Source organism: Drosophila willistoni, unplaced genomic scaffold (genome assembly GCF_018902025.1).
Source record: "Drosophila willistoni isolate 14030-0811.24 unplaced genomic scaffold, UCI_dwil_1.1 Seg531, whole genome shotgun sequence".
Taxonomy (NCBI): Eukaryota; Metazoa; Arthropoda; class Insecta; order Diptera; family Drosophilidae; genus Drosophila; species Drosophila willistoni.
In genome coordinates, this window is record NW_025814459.1 from 2,188,183 (window position 1) to 2,216,006 (window position 27,824).

Sequence of the window (27,824 nt, forward strand, 5' to 3'; positions counted from 1 at the left end):
GTTCTTACATCTACAGATGAAACGGGACACCCGTAATAACTTTGCATGTGACGAATAGGACTCGATGAGAGGGTTCTCGTCAACCCTAAGAGTCAGCATGACAGCTGATTTTTTTCCCTCCAACTTGCGCGCTTTGTCCGAGAGGTGGACATACTCGTTGAAAGGCCACTCATATTGAGGTCTACCGAGAAATTCTGGAACCTCGTGACACTATGTCAGCTGGGTTCTGTTTTGTTGGCACATGACGCCAAACTACGTTCTATGACCACTCTTGAATTTCAGCCACCCTGTTCGAAACGAACGTAGCCAGTGTCGATGGGTGTGACTGTATCCAATGTAGAGTTATTTCCGAATCCGATCGACTGGAAGTCCTCTGCTCCAATAAGCATATCTATTTTTTGCAGCTTATAAAAGTGTGAGTCAGCTAATTTCAGATTGTAAGGTATTTTCCACCCAGTGGTATTAACGGTTGGAGGTGACTGAAATGACAAAATGGAGTTCAGGATTCAGAAGTCCAATCATACCTTACTGCGATTCACTCGTGGCTTCGACACAGTGTGTAGCAATTTCTTAACTTGGATTTAGCGATCCCAAGTCGATTGGACACTCTTCTCTAGGTAACTGCATGGATTGTTGCTTTGCACATAGCGACAGTGCGCCACTTCCGAAGATAGTGAATATAAAGCAGAGCGGTTTTTGCAAAATCGAACCGTTGTTTCACTGACAACGCTGAATGTGACAGACAACTGGTAGTACTATGGTCTTCGGAATTCCAATACAAACATTTTGGGGACTTATCGCCAACTTTCTTATTTAACAGAGACAGAGATTTAGTGTGGCCTCGCGTTCTTTCCACGACGGGTTTGTCGCATAAAGCTGCTATTCCCATTTGCGCTTTATTTGTGAATCATCTTTGTTCATAACTAATTGTAAGTAAATAAAAATTGCATTTAAGATCACCTTTTCGTCTCCAGTGTCAGCTAGATTCCTAAACGCTGCAGCTGATGGATGTATCATCTTAGAAAGGCTGAACAGCTCGGAAATATTTATACCCTTGCAGAGGGTATTATAAAATTGGTCACATGTTTGTAGCGCACAGAAAGAGAAGTTTCCGACCCCATAAAGTATATATAATCTTGATCAGCATGAGAAGCTGAGTTGATATAGCCATGTCCGTCTATACGTTCGTACGTCCGTCTGTGCGTACGTGTTTTACTCAGCCGTCTTAAGAGCTAATGGGATGAAACTTGGGATTTGAGCTACTTATAACCCGGGAAAAATAAGGAATGAAAATTGTCAGGATCGGATCACTATATCATATAGCTCTAGAAGAAACATTTTCATAAAAATTGGAGTATCCCTGTTACCGCCGTCATTACAAATTTAAATATTAACCGTCAACCCGAAAATACTGTGTTATGGCAGCCCTGAAAATACCATGGTATGGCAGCCCTGAAAAACACGAGCGGGACCGACCGAGAGTTTGGCGTCAGTCTGTGATGGCACCAGGGGAAGAAAGCGACAAACTTTTTTAAAGCGTCTCGTTAAAAAGGTTTATTAAAAGCGTTAGGAAGCCTTCTTCGTTTAAAATGTCAAATTACATCACACATGTTGTAAAATCGCGCTAAATAAACTAAATGCTATATAAACTGTTACTTAAGTTTGTTTTAATACAAACAAAACCCCGTGCGTCACATTTCTTTAAAAAAAGTTTATTGAGGTTAAAAAGTTTCCGCGTGCCCGAATTTCACCATATGTATCAAGTGCAAATACATAAAGACACACATATACATGTATATTAGAGCGTAACTACACATAAAGTGTTCAAAGCCATGCATGTGTAAAAAACCTTTAAGTAGTACATGCACAAATTGCAGGGGATAAATTCATAGCACAATATAATCGGAAACCAATAGACTAAAACAAATCCAAAGCATCATGAATAAAGATCAAGACATTTGTAGTGCCTGTAACAAGAGTCGCCTAAACAGTAGTACCCAACATTGGGTTCAATGCGACAATTGCCAGAAATGGTACCACTTTCAATGTGCTGGAGTCAATAGCTCAATAGCAGAGGCTGAATGGATTTGCAACAGCTGCCAACAAGCGCTGGACAACGTGGCATCAACAAGCACTGGTCGTGACCCGTCAACAGGAGCGCCCAATATACCAAGTGCCAACAAAGCCACCGAACAACATTGCCCCGAATCTAACGCGGCAAATACGTCTTATCTCGGCAAACTAAACTTAGTCGAGCAAACTCAATCGCCAAGCTCAAATTATTTGATGTTGGCAATGCTGGAGGAAAGGCGGGAAGCCGAAAAAAGATACATCGAGCAAAAATACAACTTGCTTGCACAGCAGCAAGGAACGCAGGTAACGTGTTTCCAATTAAATGGACCTACTGCTTCTCAGCTAGCCGCAAGGCAAGTTTTACCTGCAGATCTACCCATCTTTAACGGAAATCCAGAGGACTGGCCAATCTTTATTAGCATGTACGAGAACAGCTGCCGTATAGCGGGGTTTTCAAACGCCGAAAACATGCTACGACTTCAGAAGAGCCTCAAAGGTAAAGCCTACGAACTAGTTCGTGATAAGCTACTGCTGCCAATACTGGTTCCTGATGTTATTAATACGCTCAAGACATTCTTCGGACGCCCGGAGCAAATACTCGATCGATTGATCGACAAAATAAGAAAAATATACGTACACAAGGATAAATTAGAATCCATCGTTGATTTCGCAATGGCGGTGAGAAACGCATGTGCAACCATGGAAGCGTGCAATTTAACCTCACATTCAAATAACCCGATGCTTCTTCGAGAACTTATCGACAAACTACCCACCCAGCAAAAGTTAAACTGGGCTATGCATCCACGTAACGAATCCATCCCGGTTATAAAATCATTTAGCGATTGGTTGTACAAAATAGCTGAGGCCGCAGCCACTGTCATGCCTGGCCAAAGCACTAAGGCCAATAATGTCAACACACACTCACAAGCACATCAACAACCACAGGAAGGACCAAATAATCGAGAGAATGGGTGGCAACAAAACTGTAAGCCGAAGCTACAATGCGTGAAGTGTGCTTCCACGGATCACCAGGTTGCTCTATGTCAAAGCTTCAAGCGACTGTCGGTTGACGATAGGCAACGAATAATAAACGAAGCCAAGGTATGCTACAGGTGCCTCAAAAGTCACCGCCGTAAATGCTTCTCTAATCGTGACTGCGGAATCGACAATTGCAACTCAAAACATCACCCGCTTCTTCACAAAGGCACAGGCAGAACCGAAGTTGTTACTGCTCATCATAAAGACAATGTAGTGGAAGGACAATTTTTTCGTGTTGTACCCATCAAACTGTATGGAGCCAATGTAACCTTTAACACGTTCGCATTTTTAGATGAGGGCTCATCAGTCACTCTCATCGATGAAAGCATTTTGGACAAGCTGAAGATCTCTTCAACGCCAGAGCCAATTTGCCTGCAATGGACCGGTGAAGAAACCAGAAACGAAGAGCACTCCGTTAAGACCCACCTACAAATCTCGGAAGCGGGAACTGACAAAAAGCTATGGCTCTACAACGTCCACTCAGTAAAGAAATTAGGATTGCCGAAACAAACCATCAATGTTGAAGAACTATCCAAGCAATATCCTTATTTGCGTGGTTTGCCGCTAAAGTCGTACCAAAACGGTACACCACTAATTTTAATCGGCAGCAACAATTGGAATCTAGCAATACCCCGCAAAATCCGCGAGGGCAGACGAAACGAACCCATTGCTTCAAAGTGCACATTAGGATGGTGCATCCAAGGATCAACAAACTCAAGCAAACACGTAACAATGCATCATTGCGAGTGCAATTGGAGTGAAATAGATAAAGCCATAAAGGAAAGTTTCACAATGGAACCAATCGTATCTAGAGAATTGCAATCCAAAAACGATAAAAGGGCGAAGGGCATTCTCGAAGATACCTGCAAAAAGGTCAATGGTCGATACGAAGTCGGCCTACTCTGGAAAGACGACACAGTCATTTTACCCGAAAGCTATACCGCAGCGCTGAAACGCCTCCAATGCCTACGGGCCAAAATTAAAAGAACGCCGGAACTGTTTGATAAAATTCAATCACAAATTGACAATCTATTAGAAAAAGGATATGCATCGGAGCTCAGACCAGAAGAAATATCCGATCGAAAGGAACGCGTCTGGTATCTCCCAATATTTATTGCTTTAAATCCGAATAAGCCAAACAAAATACGACTAGTATGGGATGCCGCCGCCAAAAGTCATGGAAAGTCGCTGAATGATTTTATGCTTACTGGGCCTGATTATCTAAATCCATTGACTTCTGTCCTAATGGCCTTCAGAGTAGGACGGATTGCCGTGTGCGCAGATATAGCCGAGATGTTTCATCAAATAAACATTCAGGAAAGCGACATGCACGTCCAGCGGTTCTTATGGCTCAATAAAAACGACCACACTCCAAGGATCTTCGTTATGCGCGCGATGACATTTGGAATTAATTGCGCACCTTGTATTGCCCACTATGTACGCGATAAAAATGCAGAGAATTACCAAATCAAAAATCCACGAGCGTACGAATCCATTACAAAGGCCCACTACGTGGACGACCTCATCGACAGTTTCAAAGATGACCTTGAAGCCATAACAGTTGCATCATCAGTTAGAGACATACATGCCGATGGTGGATTCCAAATAAGAAATTGGTGCTCAAACTCTGTATCTGTTCTCCAAAATCTAGGAGAACAGCAAATAAATCAACACCCCAAAGAATTAGGGAACCCTGAAAAGGTCCTCGGTATGTATTGGGACCCAAATAATGACGTTTTTAAGTTTATCTTCAGATTTTCGAGATTGAAACGAGACGTCCTAACCTATGAGATAGCACCAACGAAACGAGAGGTCTTACAAGTACTGATGTCTATATTTGATCCCCTCGTTCTATTATCGTGCTACACCGTAGGCCTTAAAATGCTGCTTCAAAAAGTCTGGCGCACAGGAATAGGATGGGACGAAGATTTACCCGAACAACTCCTCGAACAGTGGCGACAATGGAAAGGTGTCCTACTACACGCCAGCAATTTAGAATTTCCGCGTCACTACTCTGCTCTGCTGTTAAACGAAAGCCAGGTAGACCTTCATACCTTCGTAGACGCAAGCGAACATGCCTACGCCGCAGTAAGCTATCTTCGCATTAAACAAGGTCAAAACATAAGTACAGTGTTGGTATCAGCCAAATGTAAAGTAGCTCCACTCAAACCTGTATCTATACCTCGAATGGAACTTTTGGCAGCCGTCATGGGAGTAGGCCTAACAATGCGTATAATGAGCACCCGAGGCCTAAGAATCGATTCCTGCACATATTGGTCCGATTCTAAAACGGTCCTTAACTGGTTAACCATGGACCCAAGAAGACTCCAGTCATTCGTCATGCATAGAGTGGGCGAGATAGTCGACAAAACCAGCCCAAACCAATCGCGCTGGGTTAGCACAAAGGAAAACGTTGCAGACTTAGCCACAAAAATTTTCAAAGTACCAGATGCATCTCGTTGGATTAAAGGACCCGATTTTCTAGGACTGTCTAGCGACAAGTGGCCAGATCAAAAGGGAATATCTGAGAACGTCTCACAGGAAATCGAAATGCGTAAGAATGTATTCGTCATAGTAAAGCTTAACCATTTCGATTTTGCAGTAGAATACTTTTCTGACTGGAAGCGCCTATATCGAGCAGTGGCCAACGTCATGCTGTACGCCCAAAAGTTACGCGCTAAGTGTTCGGGAAAGCCTCTACCACAAACCCTAAGCCCCGAAAATATACAAGCAGCAAAATCTCTTTTATGCAGACAGGCCCAATTAGCGACGTACTCAAATGAAATCAATTCGCTCAAAGACAAATCAGTGGTGGACAAGTCAAGCTCATTAATTGCTTTAAATGTTTACCTGGACTCAGAAGACACCATCCGCAAGGGCAGGTCAGACAGTATAACTTCTGACGGTGACGCAATCGTAATCCCAAGACACAGCAGAATTGCCTTTTTAATCGCAAAGGATTATCACGAAAAATCTCACCATATATTTCACGAGTGTACTATCAACCTTATTAGAAGCGTATATTATATACCACGCCTAAGAGTACTATATAAAATCGTCCGAAATGCATGCCAACACTGCAAAATATCCACAGCGAAGCCTCAAGTGCCACAAATGGCACCTATACCGATCGCCAGACTAGCTTCTTTTGAACGACCATTCACATATACGGGAGTCGACTATTTCGGCCCCATACTAGTCAACGTTGGAAGACACAAAGAAAAGCGCTGGGGAGTCCTATTTACGTGCCTAACACTAAGGGCAGTTCATCTAGAGGTCGCCTACAAACTCGATGTGAGCTCATGTATAATGTGCCTAAAAAACTTCATGGCACTACGTGGCACACCGAGAGAAATCTTCTCCGACAACGGAACCAATTTCAAAGCTACGGAAAAACTAGTTAAGGAGGAACTTGTGAAGATTGACTTCGATCAGATCGCCGTTCACTATGAAGCTATAAAATGGCGTTTTAACCCACCAGCCGCACCCCACATGGGAGGAGCGTGGGAACGTTTGGTCCGGACTGTAAAATCCGCCCTAAAGGCCATTTGCCCCTCTAGCAACTTTAATGACGAAACACTTCGAAGTGCCCTAATGGAAGCCGAATTTATAATTAATTCCAGGCCTCTAACGTTTGTTTCTTTAGATACAGGTGACGATGAAGCGCTTACACCCAACCACTTGCTTCTGGGATCAAAAGCGGGCTACAAACCAGTATCAGGCAATGTCGCCGACTTAAGGTTACGATGGCATCAAACGCAATCGTTCGCTGATCGCTTCTGGAAAAGATGGGTGAAGTACACACCAACATTAACTCGACGCAGCAAATGGTTTACTAAGCGTCCACCAGTCGATATCGGAGATGTAGTTATTGTCGTGGACGATAATCTGCCGAGGAACCTGTGGCCAAAAGGCCGCATAACCGATGTCATAACCGCCAAAGATGGCCAAGTTCGCAGAGCCACCATATCGACACCAAACGGCGTCATGATACGCCCCGTTTCCAAAATTGCTGTTCTAGACGTCGGATTAAAGGAAAGTGAACATCCTGAGGTCGTTCACGGGGGGGGGAATGTTACCGCCGTCATTACAAATTTAAATATTAACCGTCAACCCGAAAATACTGGGTTATGGCAGCCCTGAAAATACCATGGTATGGCAGCCCTGAAAAACACGAGCGGGACCGACCGAGAGTTTGGCGTCAGTCTGTGATGGCACCAGAGGAAGAAAGCGACAAACTTTTTTAAAGCGTCTCGTTAAAAAGGTTTATTAAAAGCGTTAGGAAGCCTTCTTCGTTTAAAATGTCAAATTACATCACACATGTTGTAAACTCGCGCTAAATAAACTAAATGCTATATAAACTGTTACTTAAGTTTGTTTTAATACAAACAAAACCCCGTGCGTCACAATCCCCATGAAATTTATTGGTAATAGTAGTTGGTGATAGTATTGTATATAAAACCTCAGACCTCGGCACAACCGCTGTCGGCAGCCCTGCTTGCGTCATCATCAAATCAACAGAGTAGACGCATACATACACAGACGAAACGCTACATAAAATGTATGTGTATGGTGCTCTTACTATTATTTGGGTTGTATCATTAAGTGGTTAAGAGATTTTCATGCATCTGGTTACCTCTAGCAATGCACTGTAGAAACGTTTTACTTGTATATTCGAGCAGCTATGCAATGGAGGTGCGTTAACTATGTCTATTTCGACGTGATTTTTTAACATTGAAGAAATCGTTTCTGAATTGAACAATGCTCCGTTGTCACAATAAATTGTCTTTATTTTTGGAAAAATATTGACTAACTGAACTCCGTTATTGTACGAGATAATAAGGGTTGTACAACAGCGAATTCGGAAAACTTGTCCACGCAGGTCAGAAATAGCTCGTGGTCAGTGGAGAATATATCAATATGCACCATTTCGCCAAGATAAGACGGTATGGGTTTGTTATTTTGGCGACGGTCGTATTTAGCAGTAGTACAAACTTTGCAATTTGAGACTATTTCATTGGTTAAAGCGTATTAACCAGTTTGTTTTATATTTTCTTTCGCCACTCTATGTGCGCGATTATGTTCGCTATTAACTCTTCGAATTTGATCATCTAACATTTTGCCGTGATAAGGCATCTGCCACAAGGTTTTCTTTCCCTGGCTTGTAATGAATTTGAGCGTTACGTTCTTCAGTAAATTGTTCCGTCACTAGAGACGATGAAACCAAAATATTTGACGCTTTTTTTTTTAAATTTCCTTTTTTCGTTCAACAGTCTCATATTGGCGTTGTAAAGCAGTTGGAGCACAGTGTCAATGTGTTTGACATGCTCGGATTCGTTTTTAGAAAATATTCGCACGTCATCTACGTAGACATAGCATATTTTCCCGATTTGTTCTCTTAGAACATCATTGATTGCTCTCTGAAATATGAGTCCTGCATTTTTCAAACCAAAGGGTAAGCGACAGAATTCGTATTTCCCGCTTTTTATTGAGAACGCCGTTTTCGCGCGATCCTTTTCAGCTAGATAAATTTGGTAGTACCCAAGCCTTTCCAAGATTCGCTAGAATCATTGGAATGCTTGGCATTGGATACCGGTCGGCAATGGTTCGCTCGTTTAACTTTCGAAAGTCAATGACGAGTTGTATCTTTTTGTTACCGTTTTAGTCAAAGCCTTTTTTGTCAACAACCTATGTAGGACTGTTGTACGCAGACCGAGATGGTCTTATAAAATCGTCTTTCAAAAACTAAGAGCTTTCGTTGGTAACGAAATCGGCTACACCCATAGGATATGGGTAAAGCTTGGAGTACACTTTTTGATTGACTATTGTGTGAATTGTGTCAATGACTGAAGTGTTTATAATAATGCCTCGTTAGAGGTCAAAAATGTGCCGATCCTGTTCAGTATTACCTTTTTATGTTCCTCTCTTACGCTTCTGTCGTATTGAAATAAGTAATACTACCGCTGTATAAGTTTAGGGTTACCCCCCCCCAAAGCATCAAACGTATCAAGGGTATCTAGCTTGGAAACTGAAGGATCAACATCCATCGGTTGCACTTGGTCTTTGGCTCGACTTTCTTTTTTATTTGAGGCTGATCCCTGCTCACCTTGTTGGGGTCTATTTTGGCACTGTTTTTCTGTAAAGTAGGGGCGATGCATTGCCTATTATTATCTATCTTTAACTGCTTTAGCATAAGTAGAAGCGAATATGCTCCTTTCTATACTGTTCTTAGCCTCGCGAGCCAGTGCTAAAGCCGATGGCGAATCTTTGGGCTGTGCTGGTAATGTTGTTCTTGGTCGATTTGGTTGTCCCTATATACATTTTATCACAGTTTTCTTCATTGGTACCGTTACATGGTATTTTATAAACTAAGTTGCTCTTGTCCATTGCATCAATATTGCTTTTGGTCCTGTTAAATATATTTCGTAACGTGTTGTTGGGTTTGTGTGCTATCTGTATTTGTTCTGTCTCATAGCAATTCGAGTTTGCTTATCTTTCCGACAGTTGTGGGACATATGTGACGAACATAAATCGTTTTGTTATGGGTTCTCTATTTGTTGTCATGTTGTGAGTTTTTAGTAATGGTTTGGAAAGTCATTATCCTAGTAATGGTTTGGAAAGTCATTATCCTTTAAAATGCGTCTTATTTCTTCATTCGTTTCTTCATCAAAAATTGGGTCCGATATGCTAAGCATTCGTTGTAAACAACATCTTGCTGTATTCATTATTATTGAATTCGGATGTTTTGAGCTAAAGTTCATGACTCGTTGCTTTTTGTACCATTTTAATTTTAGCTCGTTTCCTCGCTGTGTATTGATGAATCTAGATATGTCAATTTTCCAACTTTATTATTGGTGACGCTTGTGATCCCATAGATTCGATAGCGAACCTCAATTTTATTTTTTCTTCTTCCGCCATTCCATTTGCAAACAATTAGTATGTGCACATGCAAATACTTTAGTGTTGATTTTTTTTTTATTTGGGTTTATTAAGTTAATGAGTGCATGTATCGCTTTAACAATGTATATGTATGTATAAATATATACAGGGGTGTTACGAAAATTAATAACAACCTGACACCAACCCAAAATTAATTGTGCGGTGTCACAGAAATGTCGTTTGACAGTTTTAAAATCTCGCAGCTTTTCCTCAAAGTTTTCGATAATATTGCGCTTTTATCAAAAAATGAATGAAATAAAGTACAATTAAAATGAACTTTGTTTAATTTTGGATCGAAATGCATTTAAGGAATTGATTATTCTTGTGTTAAATTTATAGTTTTACGAAATCGCCATTAAAAAAATTAAACAGCGATCGTTTTTGCTGGTACTAGTACGTTTCTATAGAAAAAATGAGCCAAGTGGACAATTCTGTATTGAAATTGGCCCGACAAAAGAAGAAGCATACAGCTGCGAATAGTTCAATTTTATGCTGCCCTTTGGAAAAATTTGAATTTTGTATAGAAGTAGACATTTTTGATGTTAATATGCAAGTTGATTGAGAAAACAAAGCAAAATTATACAAAAAATGATCGCAGAAAATAATACGACATTTTTCTTGCCACCGCTCAATTCTATTCAAAGACCCTAGTTAATAGCATAAGTAGTTAGATAATATAAAGTTAGTAGGCTTTGCCCTCAAGTGGTATTCAATTTTCATCAATTGCAATTTTAATTCAATTTCAAATGTAAACAACAGGGTTGTTAATTTAACGAATATATTGCGTGGGATTCATATTTTAAAATTTTTGATTTTGAAATATAATCGTTTACCAATTTTGCAAACAAATATATTTATTTTTGCGTTGCGCAACCCTATTGTCCTTAGCAACTATCAAAATAGCTGGTATCGGTAATGACTTCTGTCAATTTACCAATCGGTACCAGTGAGTCCAAAAATAGTTCAATTAGCACACCCAATGCTTCCTACATTTGAAGCTTTATATCAGCCAATCGCGTGATCCTTTTGGAATGAATTTTGTGTCATTGTGTTAATGATCATATTCATTCACATATTTTTAAGCAAAGAAAAATAAAATTTAGGATATTAACTTTATTAATAACGTTTAAAGAGAATATTATCTAAATTAATATAAGAAATCGTCTTAAATTTTCGCGCCAACCGATTAGCACACCCACTCAAAAATGTTTTTATTGTTAATTCAATCTGTTTTAACTTATTTACATATAAACAAAATTAATAGTGTGTTGTGCCACCACGGTTAAGTATGACCTTATACATCCTTTTGGGTAAAGAGTCATACAATTGTTGAATGTAGGCTAATGAAATGGTGCTCCAGGCATTTTTAATACTTTCTATAAGCTCTATTTCATTTGTATATTGCCTTCCTGATTCGTATACTTTACGTGCCAGCCATCCCCAATCATTTTCAATAATGTTCAGATCAGGCGAGTATGGGGGCCAATTTACCGAAGGTAAGTTTAGCAAAGGTACTTCCAATCCACGACTTTACACCTTTGGACGTATGAATAGGTACGTTATCCTGCTGGAACTTCCACTTCAAGGGTCCAAAAATTTCCTTTATTGCAGAAAAAACCGTTTGTAATACCCCATTGTAAGCTGTGGCATTCATTCGACTTGTCAAAAATTGAAGTTGTATAATTCCATAAGGGGTAATTGCTCCCCACACCAAGACACCACCAGCACAGCTGTCGATCTAAAACAAGCTCTTCCTTTCTAAGATCGTGAAAGTAGTACGAATAGCCATCTAAATTAAATTTTCCCTTATCCGAATAGACAACAAGTCGCCACTCCTTAGTCCAGGTCATATTCAAGCGACAAAATTCAAGCCGCTACATCTTTCTATTTGCGTTTAGAGGTGTTTTTTTTTAATTTAAGGCGTTTTGTGTACTTGTACTTTTAATAATGCGTTGTAACACCTGATTTTTTTGATACAGGACACAAGTGACGAACTTACAAGTGCGGCAGAGTATCGTGACTCCTCCTTAAAGTTTTTCCCCCTTTCGGTGGTTTCGCGACACCTAAAAAAAAAAACTCAAGTATAAATAATTCGCTCCAATTTCGACGTACGAGGCTTACCACTAGACGGATTCCCTGTGCTCCAGCTGGTAGTCCCCATTCCAGCTCTCGGGTGGGCCAACGGGCCAAATCAACTCCAGGAATCAAGGGGATTGGCGAGGGGGTGGCTGGCCACTTCTTTTTCCCGCCTCTCATAATTTTTATTTGTGTGGGTGAGAAAAAATTTTGCCAATTTCTCCACTTTCATTCCACCGCGTTGCAGCAACAAATTCAAACAGCTGTGATCACAGTGTTGATCAGCGCCAAAAGCTCAGCCTGAGCCGCCCTGGCAGGGGGCGCCACTTTGCAGTTTGAACCGGGAAAATTAAAAAGCGCCACTTTATTGTTTCCCGAAAATTTCAAATTTAAATTTGGCGCTGGCGCCAACATTGAGATATGGAGCGTTATGTCTTGTCGATCGACCATCTAGCTCGTTGCGATGACGGATCGGTGCAAGATGCACAATGCCTAGAGGCGGCATTTGCTAAGCGGCCAAAAGTTGTTCGGTCGCCGCCTGGCAAATTCAACCATATGGAGGCGGAAACGGTGGCTTTACCCGTTAATAGCTCAGGAACGGCTGGAACACCGGCATTGGCTCCCAGCAGCCCGGAGACAACCACCTCGCCAAAAGTTATCTCAAATGTGACGGAGTTAGACGAGTTGGGCTCACTCATTCCCATTTGGGAAATGGACACCATGTTCAACAAAGGCGATGATGGCAAAAAACCAGTGCGCCACATAAACCTCGGCACGAAGAATGCAATAGTGCGAATGAAAGAGCTGCACGAAATGCTATGCCATATAATGATAGGCAGCAAAACGGCGGTAGGCTCAAAGTGCGAAATTGCAACTCAAACCTCGCCTCCTAATGCTATTAGGCTGAAAAACGGTGCGAAAAAGATGGATGCGATAGGAAACACGCCCAAACGCCAGAGAGAAGACGTGGGCGCACAGCGCAACACCCCTCCTAAGCGACCCCGAGCAATCGCGCTAAACACGCCACGCGGCGATCCGGAGCCAGGTACTGGGCAGCGAGCCATTGCGACCGAGCCGCAGGCAGCCCATGGAGCGGCGGAATGGCAGACTGTCTCAAGGAAAAGAGCGGGCAAGCCATCCTTGAGGAAATCTAGGCCGGAGGTAATCGTAATTAAGGCGAAAGAGGGCTGCACTTATGCCGAAATCCTGAGCCTAGTTACCAGAAGGCCAGACGGCAAGCTCGACGAGGTTAAAAATAACGTCAAGAGGACGAGGAAAACGGCTACGGGCGATCTACTTCTCGAGCTTAAGGGGAGTGGAAATGCAAACAGCAGGAAACTGACTGAAGACTTGAGCCAAGTACTGGGCCACCAAGCTTCAGTACGAGCAGCTGGAGCCGATGCGTGGCTGGAAATGCGCAACCTCGACCATTTGGCGACGGTAGAGGAAATCAAAAAGGCCATTAATCAAAAAATTGGCGATGACGCTGGGCAAGTAAATGTAAGGGGCTTGCGCAAGTCGTACAGAGGCAAACAGATGGCTATCTTGAACATGCCGCGGACTATAGCAGCCACATTATTGAGAGCAGGCTCCATTGAAGTTGGCTGGGATACGTGTCCGATTCGAGAGAGGCAGGCTCAAAAGAGATGTTACAAGTGCCTATGCTTCGGCCACAAAGCAGATAGTTGCACTAGCGCCAAAGATCGCACGAACTGGTGCCTCAGATGCGGCCAGACTGATCACAAGGCAGCGACATGCAACAACAACCCAGTTTGTTTTAATTGCGTAGACGCAAAACGTATGGATGCGAGCCACTACACTGGTAGTCGCCGTTGCCCAATGGTAACTACTGGAGAGCAAGCTTCGAATAAGAATCTATGAAATTTTTACAATTAAATTTAAATCACTGCTCGGCGGCGCAGGACTTACTTGCGCAGTCAATATTAGAATTGGAGATCGATTTGGCTATCCTGAGTGAGCCGTACAGGACGCAGTCTAATAACTCCTGGGCTGCAGACATGACACACAAGGCTGCGATCTGGAATTGCGGAGCAAATGGCCCGCCTTTGCAGCACATTAAATCATCCAAATGCTTCGTACGTGCGCTTATCGGAGACGTGTGGGTCTACAGTTGCTACATGGCACCTAGCCTCTCGTTACACGAGTTTGAATCGGCAGTAGACCAACTCGCTATGGATGCTAGAGGTAAAACCAAGGTCATAATTGCTGGTGATTTTAACTCTTGGTCAACGGAATGGGGCAGCAGTCAGTCTAATACCAGAGGCCGCACTCTGCTGGAGGCATTGGCAGCTCTGGATCTGGTAGTGCTGAATTCTGGCTCGGAGCACACTTTCCAGCGAGCTGGCTACGGATCTGTAATTGACGTGACATTTGCGAGCAGTCAGTTGGCCCAGCTAACCGAATGGAAACTTTGCAGCCACTACACAGCCAGTGATCACCAGCCAATAACGCAAATGCGCGTAATAATTGCAAAATGTACAGGGTGGAAACGTTCAACCCAATTGTGTTCGATGCTTCATTACAGTTTCCTCAACTAACTGGTGACGCAAACAATTGCGCCAAACTGCTGGTGGACGCGATTTCATCAGCTTGCGATGCCAGTATGGTGACCCGTAGGGGCCACACCAAACAGAAGACAGCAGTCTACTGGTGGAATGCGACCAAAGAGGGGGCGAGAAAACGGTGCCTGCAAGCCAGACGCCAGTATCAAAGATCGCGCGGCAGAGGGGATTTTACCAGCCTACAACTAGAGTTTCTTAGCAGGAGAAGCGAACTGCGACATGCTATTAAGGAAAGCAAAAAGAAATGCTTTCTCGAACTTTGCGACGCGGCTGAAAATGACGTTTGGGGCCGGGCATATAAAGTGGCAATGAGAAAATTCAAAGCTTCCAAGCCAGCCACACCAGACGAATCTCAAATGCAGCTGATAGTGGAAACATTGTTCCCAGCCACTTCAGTAGTAGAACCAAGGTCGACCCTACACAGTGTAGCAACAGATGCTTGCAACATCAGTCCGGAAGAGGTACTTCAAGTAGCTGTCGGAATGAACGACCACAAGGCCCCTGGTCCAGACTCAATACCTAATAAGGCACTTAAATTGGCTGCCCGGCTTCACCCCGATAAATTCGCAATGGTGTTCAACAAATGTTTGGCAGAAGGCGTGTTTCCCACCATTTGGAAACTCCAGGACCTTGTGCTACTCCCAAAGGCAAACAAGCCAGCAGAAGACCCATCTGCATACAGGCCGATCTGCCTCTTGGACTCGACAGGCAAGATGTTCGAGAAGCTAATAGCGCTCCGTGTAGAAGCAGCCATCCAACGGTCTGGCGATCTGTCCCCGATGCAGTTTGGTTTCAGAAAGGCTAAGTCAACAATAGACGCCTTAACAGCAGTAGTCGACGTTGCTAGCAAAGCCATCGAGGGACTACGGTGGAAGGGTGGCAGTAAAAAATATTGTTTGGTGACCACACTCGACGTCAAGAATGCGTTCAACTCGGCGAATTGGAGCAGAATTCTACATGCTTTGAGTTCATTTCAAGTTCCTGAGTATCTAATTATCTTAGTGGAGGACTATTATACTGTGGAGACCGTATACTGCGATATAGCACACAAGGCGGCTCAAAAATACACTTGGTACAAGGAGGAGTTCCACAGGGCTCGGTTTTGGGCCCCCTATTGTGGAACATAATGTATGATGGGGTCTTGCGGCTGTCTCTACCACCTGGCACGCAAATCATTGGTGACGATTGGCTGACGATGTGGCGCTCACCTCGGTTGCGAAACACATCCACGAAGCAGAGGAGAAAACTGCAGAGGCGGCGAAAATGGTGAAGCAGTGGCTCGCCAACTCAGGACTTCAACTTGCAGACCACAAAACAGAGGCTGTGCTAATAAGCAGCCGGAAAACTGTTGAAAGAGCGAAAATCTCACTTGAGACCTGTACGATTGAATCGGTAAGGGCAATAAAATACCTGGGAGTAATGCTGGACACCAGACTAAAAGCTGCGGACATTGGGCGAGCTATAAATCGCATCCTGCTCAACAACAGGGGCCCAAGACAAATGCAACGGCTACTGCTAGCGTCGGTACTAAGGTCGGTCATGCTATATGGGCGAGCTATAAATCGCATCCTGCTCAACAACAGGGGCCCAAGACAAATGCAACGGCTACTGCTAGCGTCGGTACTAAGGTCGGTCATGCTATATGGTGCACCTGTATGGGCATCCGCGATGGAGCAACCAACATATCGGCGCGGGATGGAGTCTACATATCGACTGACAGCGGTTCGGGTCTGTCGTGGCTTCCGAACTGTATCGGACGAGGCGGCTCTGGTTATAGCTGGGATGACTCCAATCGATCTGCTAGCACGCGAAGCGAAGTTCATATTTATTAGGAGACAAACCGTGGCATGGACGCAGGCGGAAAAAAGCGCAGCAAAAGCAGCGGCCAGACGAGCAAGTATGGAGGAGTGGCAACGCAGATGGTCCACTTCTACAAAGGGAAGATGGACCCATAGGCTGATCCCTAACCTAACGGATTGGCTTTCCAGACAAAGTGGCGAAGTAACATTCGAATTAACACAAATTCTGAGCGGTCATGGCTGCTTCAGGTCATACCTTCACCGTTTTGGCAAAGACGGTAGCCCCGAATGCACGCTTTGTCGGAATGGCATGATAGAGGACCCGGAACACGTTATATTCAGCTGTCCAAGATTTTCGGCAGAGAGACTCGAACTAGAGGCCATTCTAGGACGGACGCCCACAGTTGAGAACCTGGTCCCAGCAATGATTGAGAGCCAGGAGAAGTGGTCTGCGGTCTGCATATACGCAGCAAATACCATGGGTACGCTGCGCCGACTGGAACGCCTAAGAAACGCAGGAGGGGCATAATAGGCCCGTCATCGTCCTGCGAAGCAATACCCCACGGCAGTCCCGCAGGTTCCCGATGGCATCTTATCCTCCTGAACTTTCCTTCTTTTCTTTCTTCTTTCTTTGTTGTTACCTAAATCTATCGCTAATTGTTGTTCTTTTCTTAATAAACGAATTACAAAAAAAAAAAACCTGATTTTTGCTTGATTTTAGCCGCAGAGTCTCGTGAGTCTGCCTCATCTAACTGCTTTGCTTTTTCCCATAATTAAGTAATTTCGATTTATTTAATTCAAAATTTATCTAATTAAATAATAAGTCAGATCCGACAGCTTTCACACAAAAATCCACACAAAAAAGGAAGTGTGCTAATCGGTTGTCGCAGAAAAATGGCATGATTTTTTCATTTATTTCTAAGAAAAAATAAGACTAACTAACGGTAAACTTCCAAAGCATGCTATTTGTTTTTATACTAAGTACAAATGCAGAAGAATGATAGAAAAATATAAAGAGCATGATAGAGATTTACAGTTACCTGTTATTTATATTTCCAATGAGAGGTAACAGGGTGTGCTAATCGGTTGTCGCGCAGTGTAGGTTTTAGAAAAAAATTGCTAAACATTTGCCCAGGGAAAAAAATTGAGATAACCATATTTACGCTTTATATCATGTATCTAAATACCAAAAATTTACAATTTCTTTATAAGATTACTTGAAACTCAAAAACACCAAAGGCACTAACGGAGTGGCCACCGCTGTATGTACAGCTGTGTTCACAAAAACAGCGGTGCCCTCTTAAGCTTTGACTTCAAAATTGATCAATCATATAAAAAATACTTTAAATTCACCAATCTTTTATAAATTTATAAATTATATTTGTTTAAGAAAATGAATACCACTGTGGGATGAAAAGGAAGTGCTCCATTTTCAGAAATAAGCAGGGTAGTAAATAATGACAAATTTGAAGAGTTTTTATAATAAACTCTGCTAAGTAATTGGTGGACCGTTAAATGACGGGACTTCGAATAAGGAATAAAAAAGCGCTCGCTTTCAAAGATAATTTTCGTCTATATTTTTATTTCCATAACTTTAACTAACGAGGCAGAGCGAGCAAGTTCGCTCCATGCGACTCCCACACACATAGCGCTCATCTGCGCCAACACCACCCCTTGGAGAACTAAAAAGCCTTCAAAAAAACGGCAAGGATGCCAACTTGTGCCACCACCACTGCTGCCATCTACTGCTGCGTCGGTAGGTTCGGCTCTGAGACAAGGACGAGGTCTCCCATGGCGATGTTGGGTATCCGCTCGTTTCACTTGCCTCGCTTTTGGAGCCCTAGCATATATTACCCGGGCCATCGCTTCAATTAGCCGCTGACACATTTTTGGTCCAGAGTCCCGTGGTGCCCTCAACGGTCCTCTGACCAACAGGTGCCCAGGTGTTATGGGCTCGCCGTCCCCCAAAATACGGAGCTCTTGGTGGTATGAACGCGAATTCGCATCCGCTTCTTGATGCGATTTCCCGAACTGCGTCCACCTCACCTCGCCCGGGTAATATATGCTAGGGCTCCAAAAGCGAGGCAAGTGAAACGAGCGGATACCCAACATCGCCATGGGAGACCTCGTCCTTGTCTCAGAGCCGAACCTACCGACGCAGCAGTAGATGGCAGCAGTGGTGGTGGCACAAGTTGGCATCCTTGCCGTTTTTTTGAAGGCTTTTTTGCCCTCCAAGGGGTGGTGTTGGCACAGATGAGCGCTATGTGTGTGGGAGTCGCATGGAGCGAACTTGCTCGCTCTGCCTCGTTAGTTAAAGTTATGGAAATAAAAATATAGACGAAAATTATCTTTGAAAGCGAGCGCTTTTTTATTCCTTATTCGAAGTCCCGTCATTTAACGGTCCACCAATTACTTAGCAGAGTTTATTATAAAAACTCTTCAAATTTGTCATTATTTACTACCCTGCTTATTTCTGAAAATGGAGCACTTCCTTTTCATCCCACAGTGGTATTCATTTTCTTAAACAAATATAATTTATAAATTTATAAAAGATTGGTGAATTTAAAGTATTTTTTATATGATTGATCAATTTTGAAGTCAAAGCTTAAGAGGGCACTGCTGTTTTTGTGAACACAGCTGTACATACAGCGGTGGCCACTCCGTTAGTGCCTTTGGTGTTTTTGAGTTTCAAGTAATCTTATAAAGAAATTGTAAATTTTTGGTATTTAGATACATGATATAAAGCGTAAGTATGGTTATCTCAATTTTTTTCCCTGGGCAAATGTTTAGCAATTTTTTTCTTAAACCTACACTGCGCGACAACCGATTAGCACACCCTGTTACCTCTCATTGGAAATATAAATAACAGGTAACTGTAAATCTCTATCATGCTCTTTATATTTTTCTATCATTCTTCTGCATTTGTACTTAGTATAAAAACAAATAGCATGCTTTGGAAGTTTACCGTTAGTTAGTCTTATTTTTTCTTAGAAATAAATGAAAAAATCATGCCATTTTTCTGCGACAACCGATTAGCACACTTGGTGGAGCTCTCTAACTCTGTCTGCCGGCAAATTTCCCATTATTTGTATCATAAGTCGTGACTTGTACTTGAAACGTAAGACACAAGACATTACTGTCTGACTACAGACTTCTGCACCGTTGACAACCTACAACTGTTCACGCAGGGTGCTCACCAAAGCTCTTGGACCAACATAACAATTCGATCAATGTAGATAACGGACATAGCTTCTGATAAAATGAGGGAACATTTTGCATCATATGTAATAGGAGCGTTTACAAGTCGCCCCCAACTCTCAACTCTCGTGTATAAAGGGGGTCAATTCTTGAAGTTTCTAACCCACTTTGGCGCTCTTACGAACTATTTCAATATATTCTCGAAATTCTTTATTTTGCAATATATCAATAATTTTATGAAATGAAATCAAACATGATCGATTTGTTCTTACATCTACAGATGAAACGGGACACCCGTAATAACTTTGCATGTGACGAATAGGACTCGATGAGAGGGTTCTCGTCAACCCTAAGAGTCAGCATGACAGCTGATTTTTTTCCCTCCAACTTGCGCGCTTTGTCCGAGAGGTGGACATACTCGTTGAAAGGCCACTCATATTGAGGTCTACCGAGAAATTCTGGAACCTCGTGACACTATGTCAGCTGGGTTCTGTTTTGTTGGCACATGACGCCAAACTACGTTCTATGACCACTCTTGAATTTCAGCCACCCTGTTCGAAACGAACGTAGCCAGTGTCGATGGGTGTGACTGTATCCAATGTAGAGTTATTTCCGAATCCGATCGACTGGAAGTCCTCTGCTCCAATAAGCATATCTATTTTTTGCAGCTTATAAAAGTGTGAGTCAGCTAATTTCAGATTGTAAGGTATTTTCCACCCAGTGGTATTAACGGTTGGAGGTGACTGAAATGACAAAATGGAGTTCAGGATTCAGAAGTCCAATCATACCTTACTGCGATTCACTCGTGGCTTCGACACAGTGTGTAGCAATTTCTTAACTTGGATTTAGCGATCCCAAGTCGATTGGACACTCTTCTCTAGGTAACTGCATGGATTGTTGCTTTGCACATAGCGACAGTGCGCCACTTCCGAAGATAGTGAATATAAAGCAGAGCGGTTTTTGCAAAATCGAACCGTTGTTTCACTGACAACGCTGAATGTGACAGACAACTGGTAGTACTATGGTCTTCGGAATTCCAATACAAACATTTTGGGGACTTATCGCCAACTTTCTTATTTAACAGAGACAGAGATTTAGTGTGGCCTCGCGTTCTTTCCACGACGGGTTTGTCGCATAAAGCTGCTATTCCCATTTGCGCTTTATTTGTGAATCATCTTTGTTCATAACTAATTGTAAGTAAATAAAAATTGCATTTAAGATCACCTTTTCGTCTCCAGTGTCAGCTAGATTCCTAAACGCTGCAGCTGATGGATGTATCATCTTAGAAAGGCTGAACAGCTCGGAAATATTTATACCCTTGCAGAGGGTATTATAAAATTGGTCACATGTTTGTAGCGCACAGAAAGAGAAGTTTCCGACCCCATAAAGTATATATAATCTTGATCAGCATGAGAAGCTGAGTTGATATAGCCATGTCCGTCTATACGTTCGTACGTCCGTCTGTGCGTACGTGTTTTACTCAGCCGTCTTAAGAGCTAATGGGATGAAACTTGGGATTTGAGCTACTTATAACCCGGGAAAAATAAGGAATGAAAATTGTCAGGATCGGATCACTATATCATATAGCTCTAGAAGAAACATTTTCATAAAAATTGGAGTATCCCCATGAAATTTATTGGTAATAGTAGTTGGTGATAGTATTGTATATAAAACCTCAGACCTCGGCACAACCGCTGTCGGCAGCCCTGCTTGCGTCATCATCAAATCAACAGAGTAGACGCATACATACACAGACGAAACGCTACATAAAATGTATGTGTATGCGTGCCGTGCTTCGCTTAAGCAAAAAGGGAAGCAAAAATAAATTTATCTTTTCGGTTGACATCATAGTTACTGATTGTCAATAAAATTTCGTCCGCTGTAAAACATATTTTTTTTATTTAGAGAAATTAAAAACTTTAATGAAACCTTGCAATTTAGCCGGCACGAGGTCAATTTTCCAAAAGAAGATTATTTTAAAGATAGCACAAAAAGGTCTGCAGGTATTATAGGCTTTGCCAACTTTCGCTTCATTTAGTTGCAACATTCCCAACTAGTTTTAGCGTTGAAGACATGGTATGGCTATTGTAATTCTGGAGTTCTTTAGCAAAGTCTGCTGATGATAGAACTTGGTGGTTCTTAAAATAGCTATACAAACAACCTGCTCACCTTTTTGCGCTATCTTTGAAATAATCTTCTTTTGGAAGATTGACTCGAGCCGGCTAAATTGCAAGTTTTCATTGAAATTTGTAATTTATCTAAATAAAAAAAATATATATGTTTTACAGCGGACGAAATTTTATTGACAATCAGTAACTATGATGTTAACCGAGAACATATATAGGGTATTTATGATCAATGGTACAAAAAATGTATATACCCTACCAACTGGGCCGAAATCTAGGGTATTTTATGTAAACGAAATAAAAAATGTGTATACCTTAGCAAATTGCGTGTGCAATGCGGACCAACTAAACAATAAACATGTACCAGATTAAAAGCGAGGGGGAAAGATCGGCAACAAAAGCGATTTTTTTGTGCTTTTCAACGAGAAAGGAAATTCCGACTATTTTGATACCAAACACCGACGAATAATTTCTATGGTAGTAGCTTAACCGAAAAATTGGAATCTAACGATTCGAAGATTCGCTTCTTAACAATGCAAAGGCAATTAGTAGAGCACAAATTGTGTAAAGAGGTTCATTTGTTAGAATTTAATTATTTACAAACTGTATAAAATTGTGTAAGTTTAATCATTAATACGTGCACTCATTTGTCATTGTAAAGCAAACAAAACACATTGTGCCAACTGCTCCTACAAATGTCAAATTTATTGTCCGGAAATATGTGGGACCTGGGGGTATTGTCTTACGAATAAACCCATGGTTTTATATACTCAGCGCAAGTGCTCGTCTGCCTTGGGCCTTCGCTGAACACAGAGTCTTTTGCCACGTAGTAGGTGTCGTTGAATTTTACCCTTATAATCCGGTATAGACCAAGATATTTCGGCTTTAGCTTTAACCCAGGACCAAGTTGGGTTCTTTTGATGGCAACTAAATCGCTTATCTTATACTTCGATGCTGCTCTTTGTCGTAAGTTGTACCTGATTTTGTTTTCATCTTGAATTTGTAGAATATGTTGCTTTGCTTCTTTACGTTGTTTATCTCGTTCATCATTAAAGTGTTGAATCATTTCGTCTTCTATCATTTCCTTGATTTTGATATCAGAATTTAATCGCATCTTTGTTCCCGTAAGCAGCTCAAAAGGAGTTGTTTTTATACTTCTACTAAAATTTGAATTGATGACTTGCTGGACATTATTTACAAATTTGTACCATATTCTTGGATCGTCGCTTGAGAGTTTAGAAAGTACTGCAATGATTGTAGTATTTAGCCTCTCTACTTGGCCGTTCGCTCGAGGAAGTCCCGTCGTGATGAGACGATGTTTTATGCCTTCGCTTTTACAGTACAAGTCAAATTCTTCCGAAGAAAAAGCTGATCCTTTGTCCGATATTATTTGGGATGGATGGCCAAAAACCTTGCTCCTGTAGTCGTAAAACTGCATCTTTTGTAGAAGTCGGCTTTGTTGGATACAGCCAACAAAACTTGGTAAAACTATCGATGACTGCCAGGATATGTTTATACGTTTATGTGTTTATATGCGTTGATTCCAGAGGTCCTAAAAAATCGATATGGTAGGTCATTAGCGGTTGTTCATCTTTGTATAATGGACGAAGCTCTCCTTCTTGTTTTCATTGCTTGCGGTTAGTCACGATACATCTTATGCAACAGCTTATACATCTTTTTATTTTCTCTTCCAGATTCGGTATGAAATATTCTTTTCCAATGATCTCTCGTGTCTTCTTGATGGAAAAATGACCATGATCGTGGGCCTCTTTTATTAGTTCTCGTTGCATACTAGCTGGTCGTCCTTAGCTTGCAGATGCTTTATTCTGCTATGCTTACTGGTTTCGCTGATCATCATCATTGGTACACGACTGAGTGCATCAGCATGGTGTATTCGAGTGCCCGCTCTGTGCTCGACGTCATATTGAAATTCTTGCATTTGGAGAATCCAACGAGCTACCCGTGTGCATAGATATTTTTTCTGAATAGTTTTAGCTAGAGCATTGCAATCTGCAACAAGTTTGAAGCGTAGTCCTAGTAAATAAACTCGAAATTTCTTTAATGCTCCTACAACAGCTAAGATTTCTATTTCGTAACTGGTGAACTTCTTTTTGGCATCTGTCGTTTTTTTGCTCATATAATGCACTGGATGAAACTGCATGTCTTCTGGCGACTTCTGGAGAAGGACTGCGCCAAATCCGTCGATTGAGACGTCCGTATGAAGCTCCGTTTCGTGTAGCAGATGAAAAATTTTCAAAACTGGCTTCTCTGTAATAAGCATCTTTGTTAAACGCAGCTAGCTATTTCTCACCAAAATTAATCAATGCATCATGTTTTGACATATCCGTTAGAGGCTTTGCAATCAGAGAAAAATTTAATATAAACTTTCGAAAATATCCAACTAATCCCAAGAAACTCTGTAATAGTTTTAGATTAGTCGGGATAGGAAACGATCACACGGCTTGCGTTTTCGATGTGGATGGACTTATACTTTGGTTCTCAATTACGTGTCCTAAATACTCAATTTTCGTTTTAAGGCACTGACATTTTTGGAAGTGGAAAATTATCTCTAATGATTACTTTATTAATTCGTCTATAATAGATGCATAACCGATTTGATCCGTCCCGTTTTTTCACAAGCACGATTGGGCTAGTATACTCAGACTCTGATATTTCAATTACGCCATCCTTCAGCCATTGATCGGTTTGATTGTCAATGATTCATCTCTCTGCGTATGAGAATCGTCGAGGTCGTGCGTATATCGGTTTATCAATATTTATAACTAGTCGCATTTGAATATTTGTTGACTTTTCGCTTACCGGATGATAATTCTGTATCAAATTTTGAACTGCTTCTTTAGCCCTTTTACTTGCTGCTGGATCTATGTCGGCCTGCTGTTTACTGGAGTCATCCACATTGATTTTCAGAATTTCCACATTTAATTTTTACTTCGGATTCTAAACATTGGGTTTTTGTCACCATTAGACCTAGACCTTTGTAGCTGATTGTAACCTCCGCTTGCTTACAGAAATCCTCGCCAAGAACAATTTTCACATCCATAAATTGTTGCTCCACTGAGAGAAATGTCAAACAGTATTTCTCACCGTTAATATCGACTGTATATTTAAATGAACCCGATGCTTTGATCTTGTCTGTGTCTTTTTTCTTTCCGAAACCGATTAAATAAACGTTAGAATCACTCAACATTGGATTATTCATGTTTTTCAGCATTGCTTCAGATATTAAATTGTACTTGCTACAGGTGTCTAAGAACGCGTTATAATTAATATTATCGATTTTAACCTGAATAGACATAAAATTTTGAGATGACGTAATTTTGCATGTATTGGCTTTATCATTTTTGGCACTGCTTGTTGGGCAATCTTTAGCAATATGTCCGAAATTATTACACTGAAAACATTTTCTGCCCTTATTCTTATAATCGCATTTCACTGATGTATGGCCCTTGGCGCCGCAATTAAAACATTTAAGTTCTTTGTTTGCACTGCTTGAAACTTATCGTCGTTTTTCGGATACTGCTTGACAACATTATTGTTATATTTGTTTTCATTTTTCGATTTCTTGCGCATAATTTCAAAAATTTTTAGCTTCTGCTTGAATTCATTTATATTATTAGACCCGTATAAAATTGATTTGTTATTCACCGTATCGTCTATGCCATCGACTACATATTGTATCAGCGAACAGTCTTCAATATTTCCGCGAGATGACATTTCTTTCATGCACAAAAAATACTCCTGCAGACTTTCGTTTTCTTTATATTTGTATCAGACATTGACTTATGTAACTGTGCGCTATTTGTTGTTGATTTAAATTCAGCAAGAAGTGCGACTTTTAGCTTAAACCATTTCGTAACATTTCGCTCACTATTAGCAAGCATTTCTGCTAGGCCTTTTAACGATCGTTTGGCAAAAATAAATTTTTGTAACTCGTTCCAACACATAACAGTTGCATCTTCAAAATCTTGGACCCATGCTTCGATAGATAGATTATCTTCGCCACTAAACAAACGAGCACTGCTCTTCGTCTTCACTTTCGTCGTTATTTTTCGTTTTAAAATCGGCATCTTTGAGCAAAGAATTCTTTTTTAAATTGCAAAATATGTGTTTCGTTAAATCGTTTTTATTGTGAGGCAATCGAAGCAAATTACAAATTACAGCCAGATCCATATCTGACAGATTTTCAGCAATATAATTACCTTTATCATACACAAATTGTCCGACTTAGCAAACTTATAGCCCTCGAACTCGCGCATCCGTTTTCTATTATTTCTATCTCTTGCTTTTTCAAAAATAAACTTGTGCAACAGAACGATATGCTTTCTCTTTTCCAGCCGAATCATCTTACTAATACACTGAAAGTCATTTAACTGTGCCATTTTTCGTTTCGTTTTTCTTCGTTTATGCTGTGTGTGTATGGGAAACCGACGCGGTAAAAATTGCTTTTTATGGCTGATGGAATTGCCAAGAAATTAAGAAAAGAATTTTTTTCTTTTATACCTTTTCGACTTTTATTCAACTTTTAGCATTATTCACCATTTTCATTAAACTTTCAGACAGATGTGTATTATTCAATTTTGTACCTCTTTACACTTTATTTTAATTTTCCGTTATACTTACTTTTTTTTTTAGGTTGAGTTCACAAAATATGTGTGCTATTTCTTTATAGTTATAGTTTTTTCACGTAAAGCCTCAATATGTGTGGGCTACTTCTTTTACACTTTTAACTCTTTATCACTTTTACTTCTTTTAGGTTGAGTCCAAATGTGTGGGTCACCTCTCTTTCACGTTTTATTCTTTTTAGGTTGAGCCCCCAAAATGTGTGGGACTGGGGCATTGTCTTACAAATACACACAGTCCCGGTTATAGTTTTATATTAGTTTTATTTGGTCTTAAGATAAGTATTGGTTTTTAGATAATAGTAGATATAATTAATTATTGTTTAATGTCTTTTGTCTTTTCGTCGTCTGTACGTCTTTTTTTTTGGAATTAATAAACAAAGTGTTTTGTAATACATTATATTATGATAGTATTGAAACAAGTACACTTAGATCTAATTGAAAACAGCTACTCTGCTCATTCTGTAGTTGTGCTTCTTTACTAGTGTAGATATGTGGGGTTTCCTAGTTAGTCTTCTATCAAGGATCATTCCCAGATATGTCGCTTGCCTGGTTTGTGGAATTGGGAGTCCTTCGTAGAAACTTCGGGGCAGTTTTCACTACGTAGCATAAATGTAGCGCTTTGGGATTTATTTCTGTTAATTACGATTCTCCAATGTCTGGCCCATTCTTGGAACTTATTTAGGTAATCTTGAAGCTTGGGAGTGCAGTGATATGGGCACTGCGATCGTCGTCAGTGCTGTGTAATTATTGTATCTGTTTAATTGAATTTTTGATAATTATGGAAGCCCCGCCATTTCTAATGGATTGGTTGTTATGAGCATTATAGTGTGTGTATCCCAGAATTTTACGTTTTGGGATGGAAAATGTTTCGGATAACATCATTATGTCTATGTCTCTTCGTTGAAGGTCCTCCGCCAGATCTTGATGTTTGCTGAGCAAGCCATTGGCGTTCCAAAAAACAATTTTGAACATTATTTACAGTGAAGCATCAGTTGCTTCTGCTGTGGAAGCAGCTGTAGCATCATATTGAAGCTATTACGCATTTCTTTCATAAATTCCAACATATCATTTCTTTGCTGCTGCTGTATGGCAAGATGTTGCTTAATAACTTCGCTTTTTCGATTGATCTGAATAGCAACACTAGTAACTTGAGGGTACGAGAGTCCTGTGTTCCAGCTGTTCTGGCCAGCCGGTATGAGAATTGGCTTTGGTTTTTGCGGGAGACTGGATTTATAGAGCAGTTGGTATCTCTCACAGCCTTTGTAGTTTGCCGTGTGGTTGCCCTTGCAGTTGACACATTTTGGAGTTTCCTCTTTCTTTTTTGGGCATTCTGAAGTCCTGACATTGGTG

The 27,824-nt window shown here is 41.2% G+C and overlaps 3 protein-coding genes across 3 annotated transcripts in view; all 3 read left to right on the forward strand.

Moving 5' to 3' along the window:
- LOC26530201 (transcriptional regulator ATRX-like) overlaps positions 1–27,824 on the forward strand; it is a 518,978-nt gene that overhangs the window by 35,498 nt on the left and 455,656 nt on the right. The gene's annotated exons all lie outside the window — the stretch shown is intronic.
- On the forward strand, positions 1,824–7,254 carry LOC124461560. Its single transcript, XM_047013077.1, has one exon. The coding sequence runs from the start codon at positions 1,939–1,941 to the stop codon at positions 7,252–7,254; it is 5,316 nt and encodes a 1,771-aa protein (XP_046869033.1). The 5' UTR covers positions 1,824–1,938.
- LOC124461561 lies at positions 12,547–15,835 on the forward strand. The gene is made up of 3 exons (XM_047013078.1): positions 12,547–13,968; positions 14,049–14,606; positions 14,672–15,835. The coding sequence occupies exons 1-3, from the start codon at positions 12,547–12,549 to the stop codon at positions 15,833–15,835; spliced, it is 3,144 nt and encodes a 1,047-aa protein (XP_046869034.1).

What these genes read in the sequence shown, in the direction of transcription:
- LOC124461560 (XM_047013077.1), top strand. Translation starts at nt 1,939, where the DNA reads ATGAATAAAGATCAAGACATTTGTAGTGCCTGTAACAAGAGTCGCCTA.
- LOC124461561 (XM_047013078.1), top strand. Translation starts at nt 12,547, where the DNA reads ATGGAGCGTTATGTCTTGTCGATCGACCATCTAGCTCGTTGCGATGAC. An exon ending in GTAGTCGCCGTTGCCCAATG is followed by an intron (nt 13,969 to 14,048) that starts GTAACTACTGGA and finishes TCGGCGGCGCAG; the next exon opens with GACTTACTTGCGCAGTCAAT. An exon ending in AGCCAATAACGCAAATGCGC is followed by an intron (nt 14,607 to 14,671) that starts GTAATAATTGCA and finishes GCTTCATTACAG; the next exon opens with TTTCCTCAACTAACTGGTGA.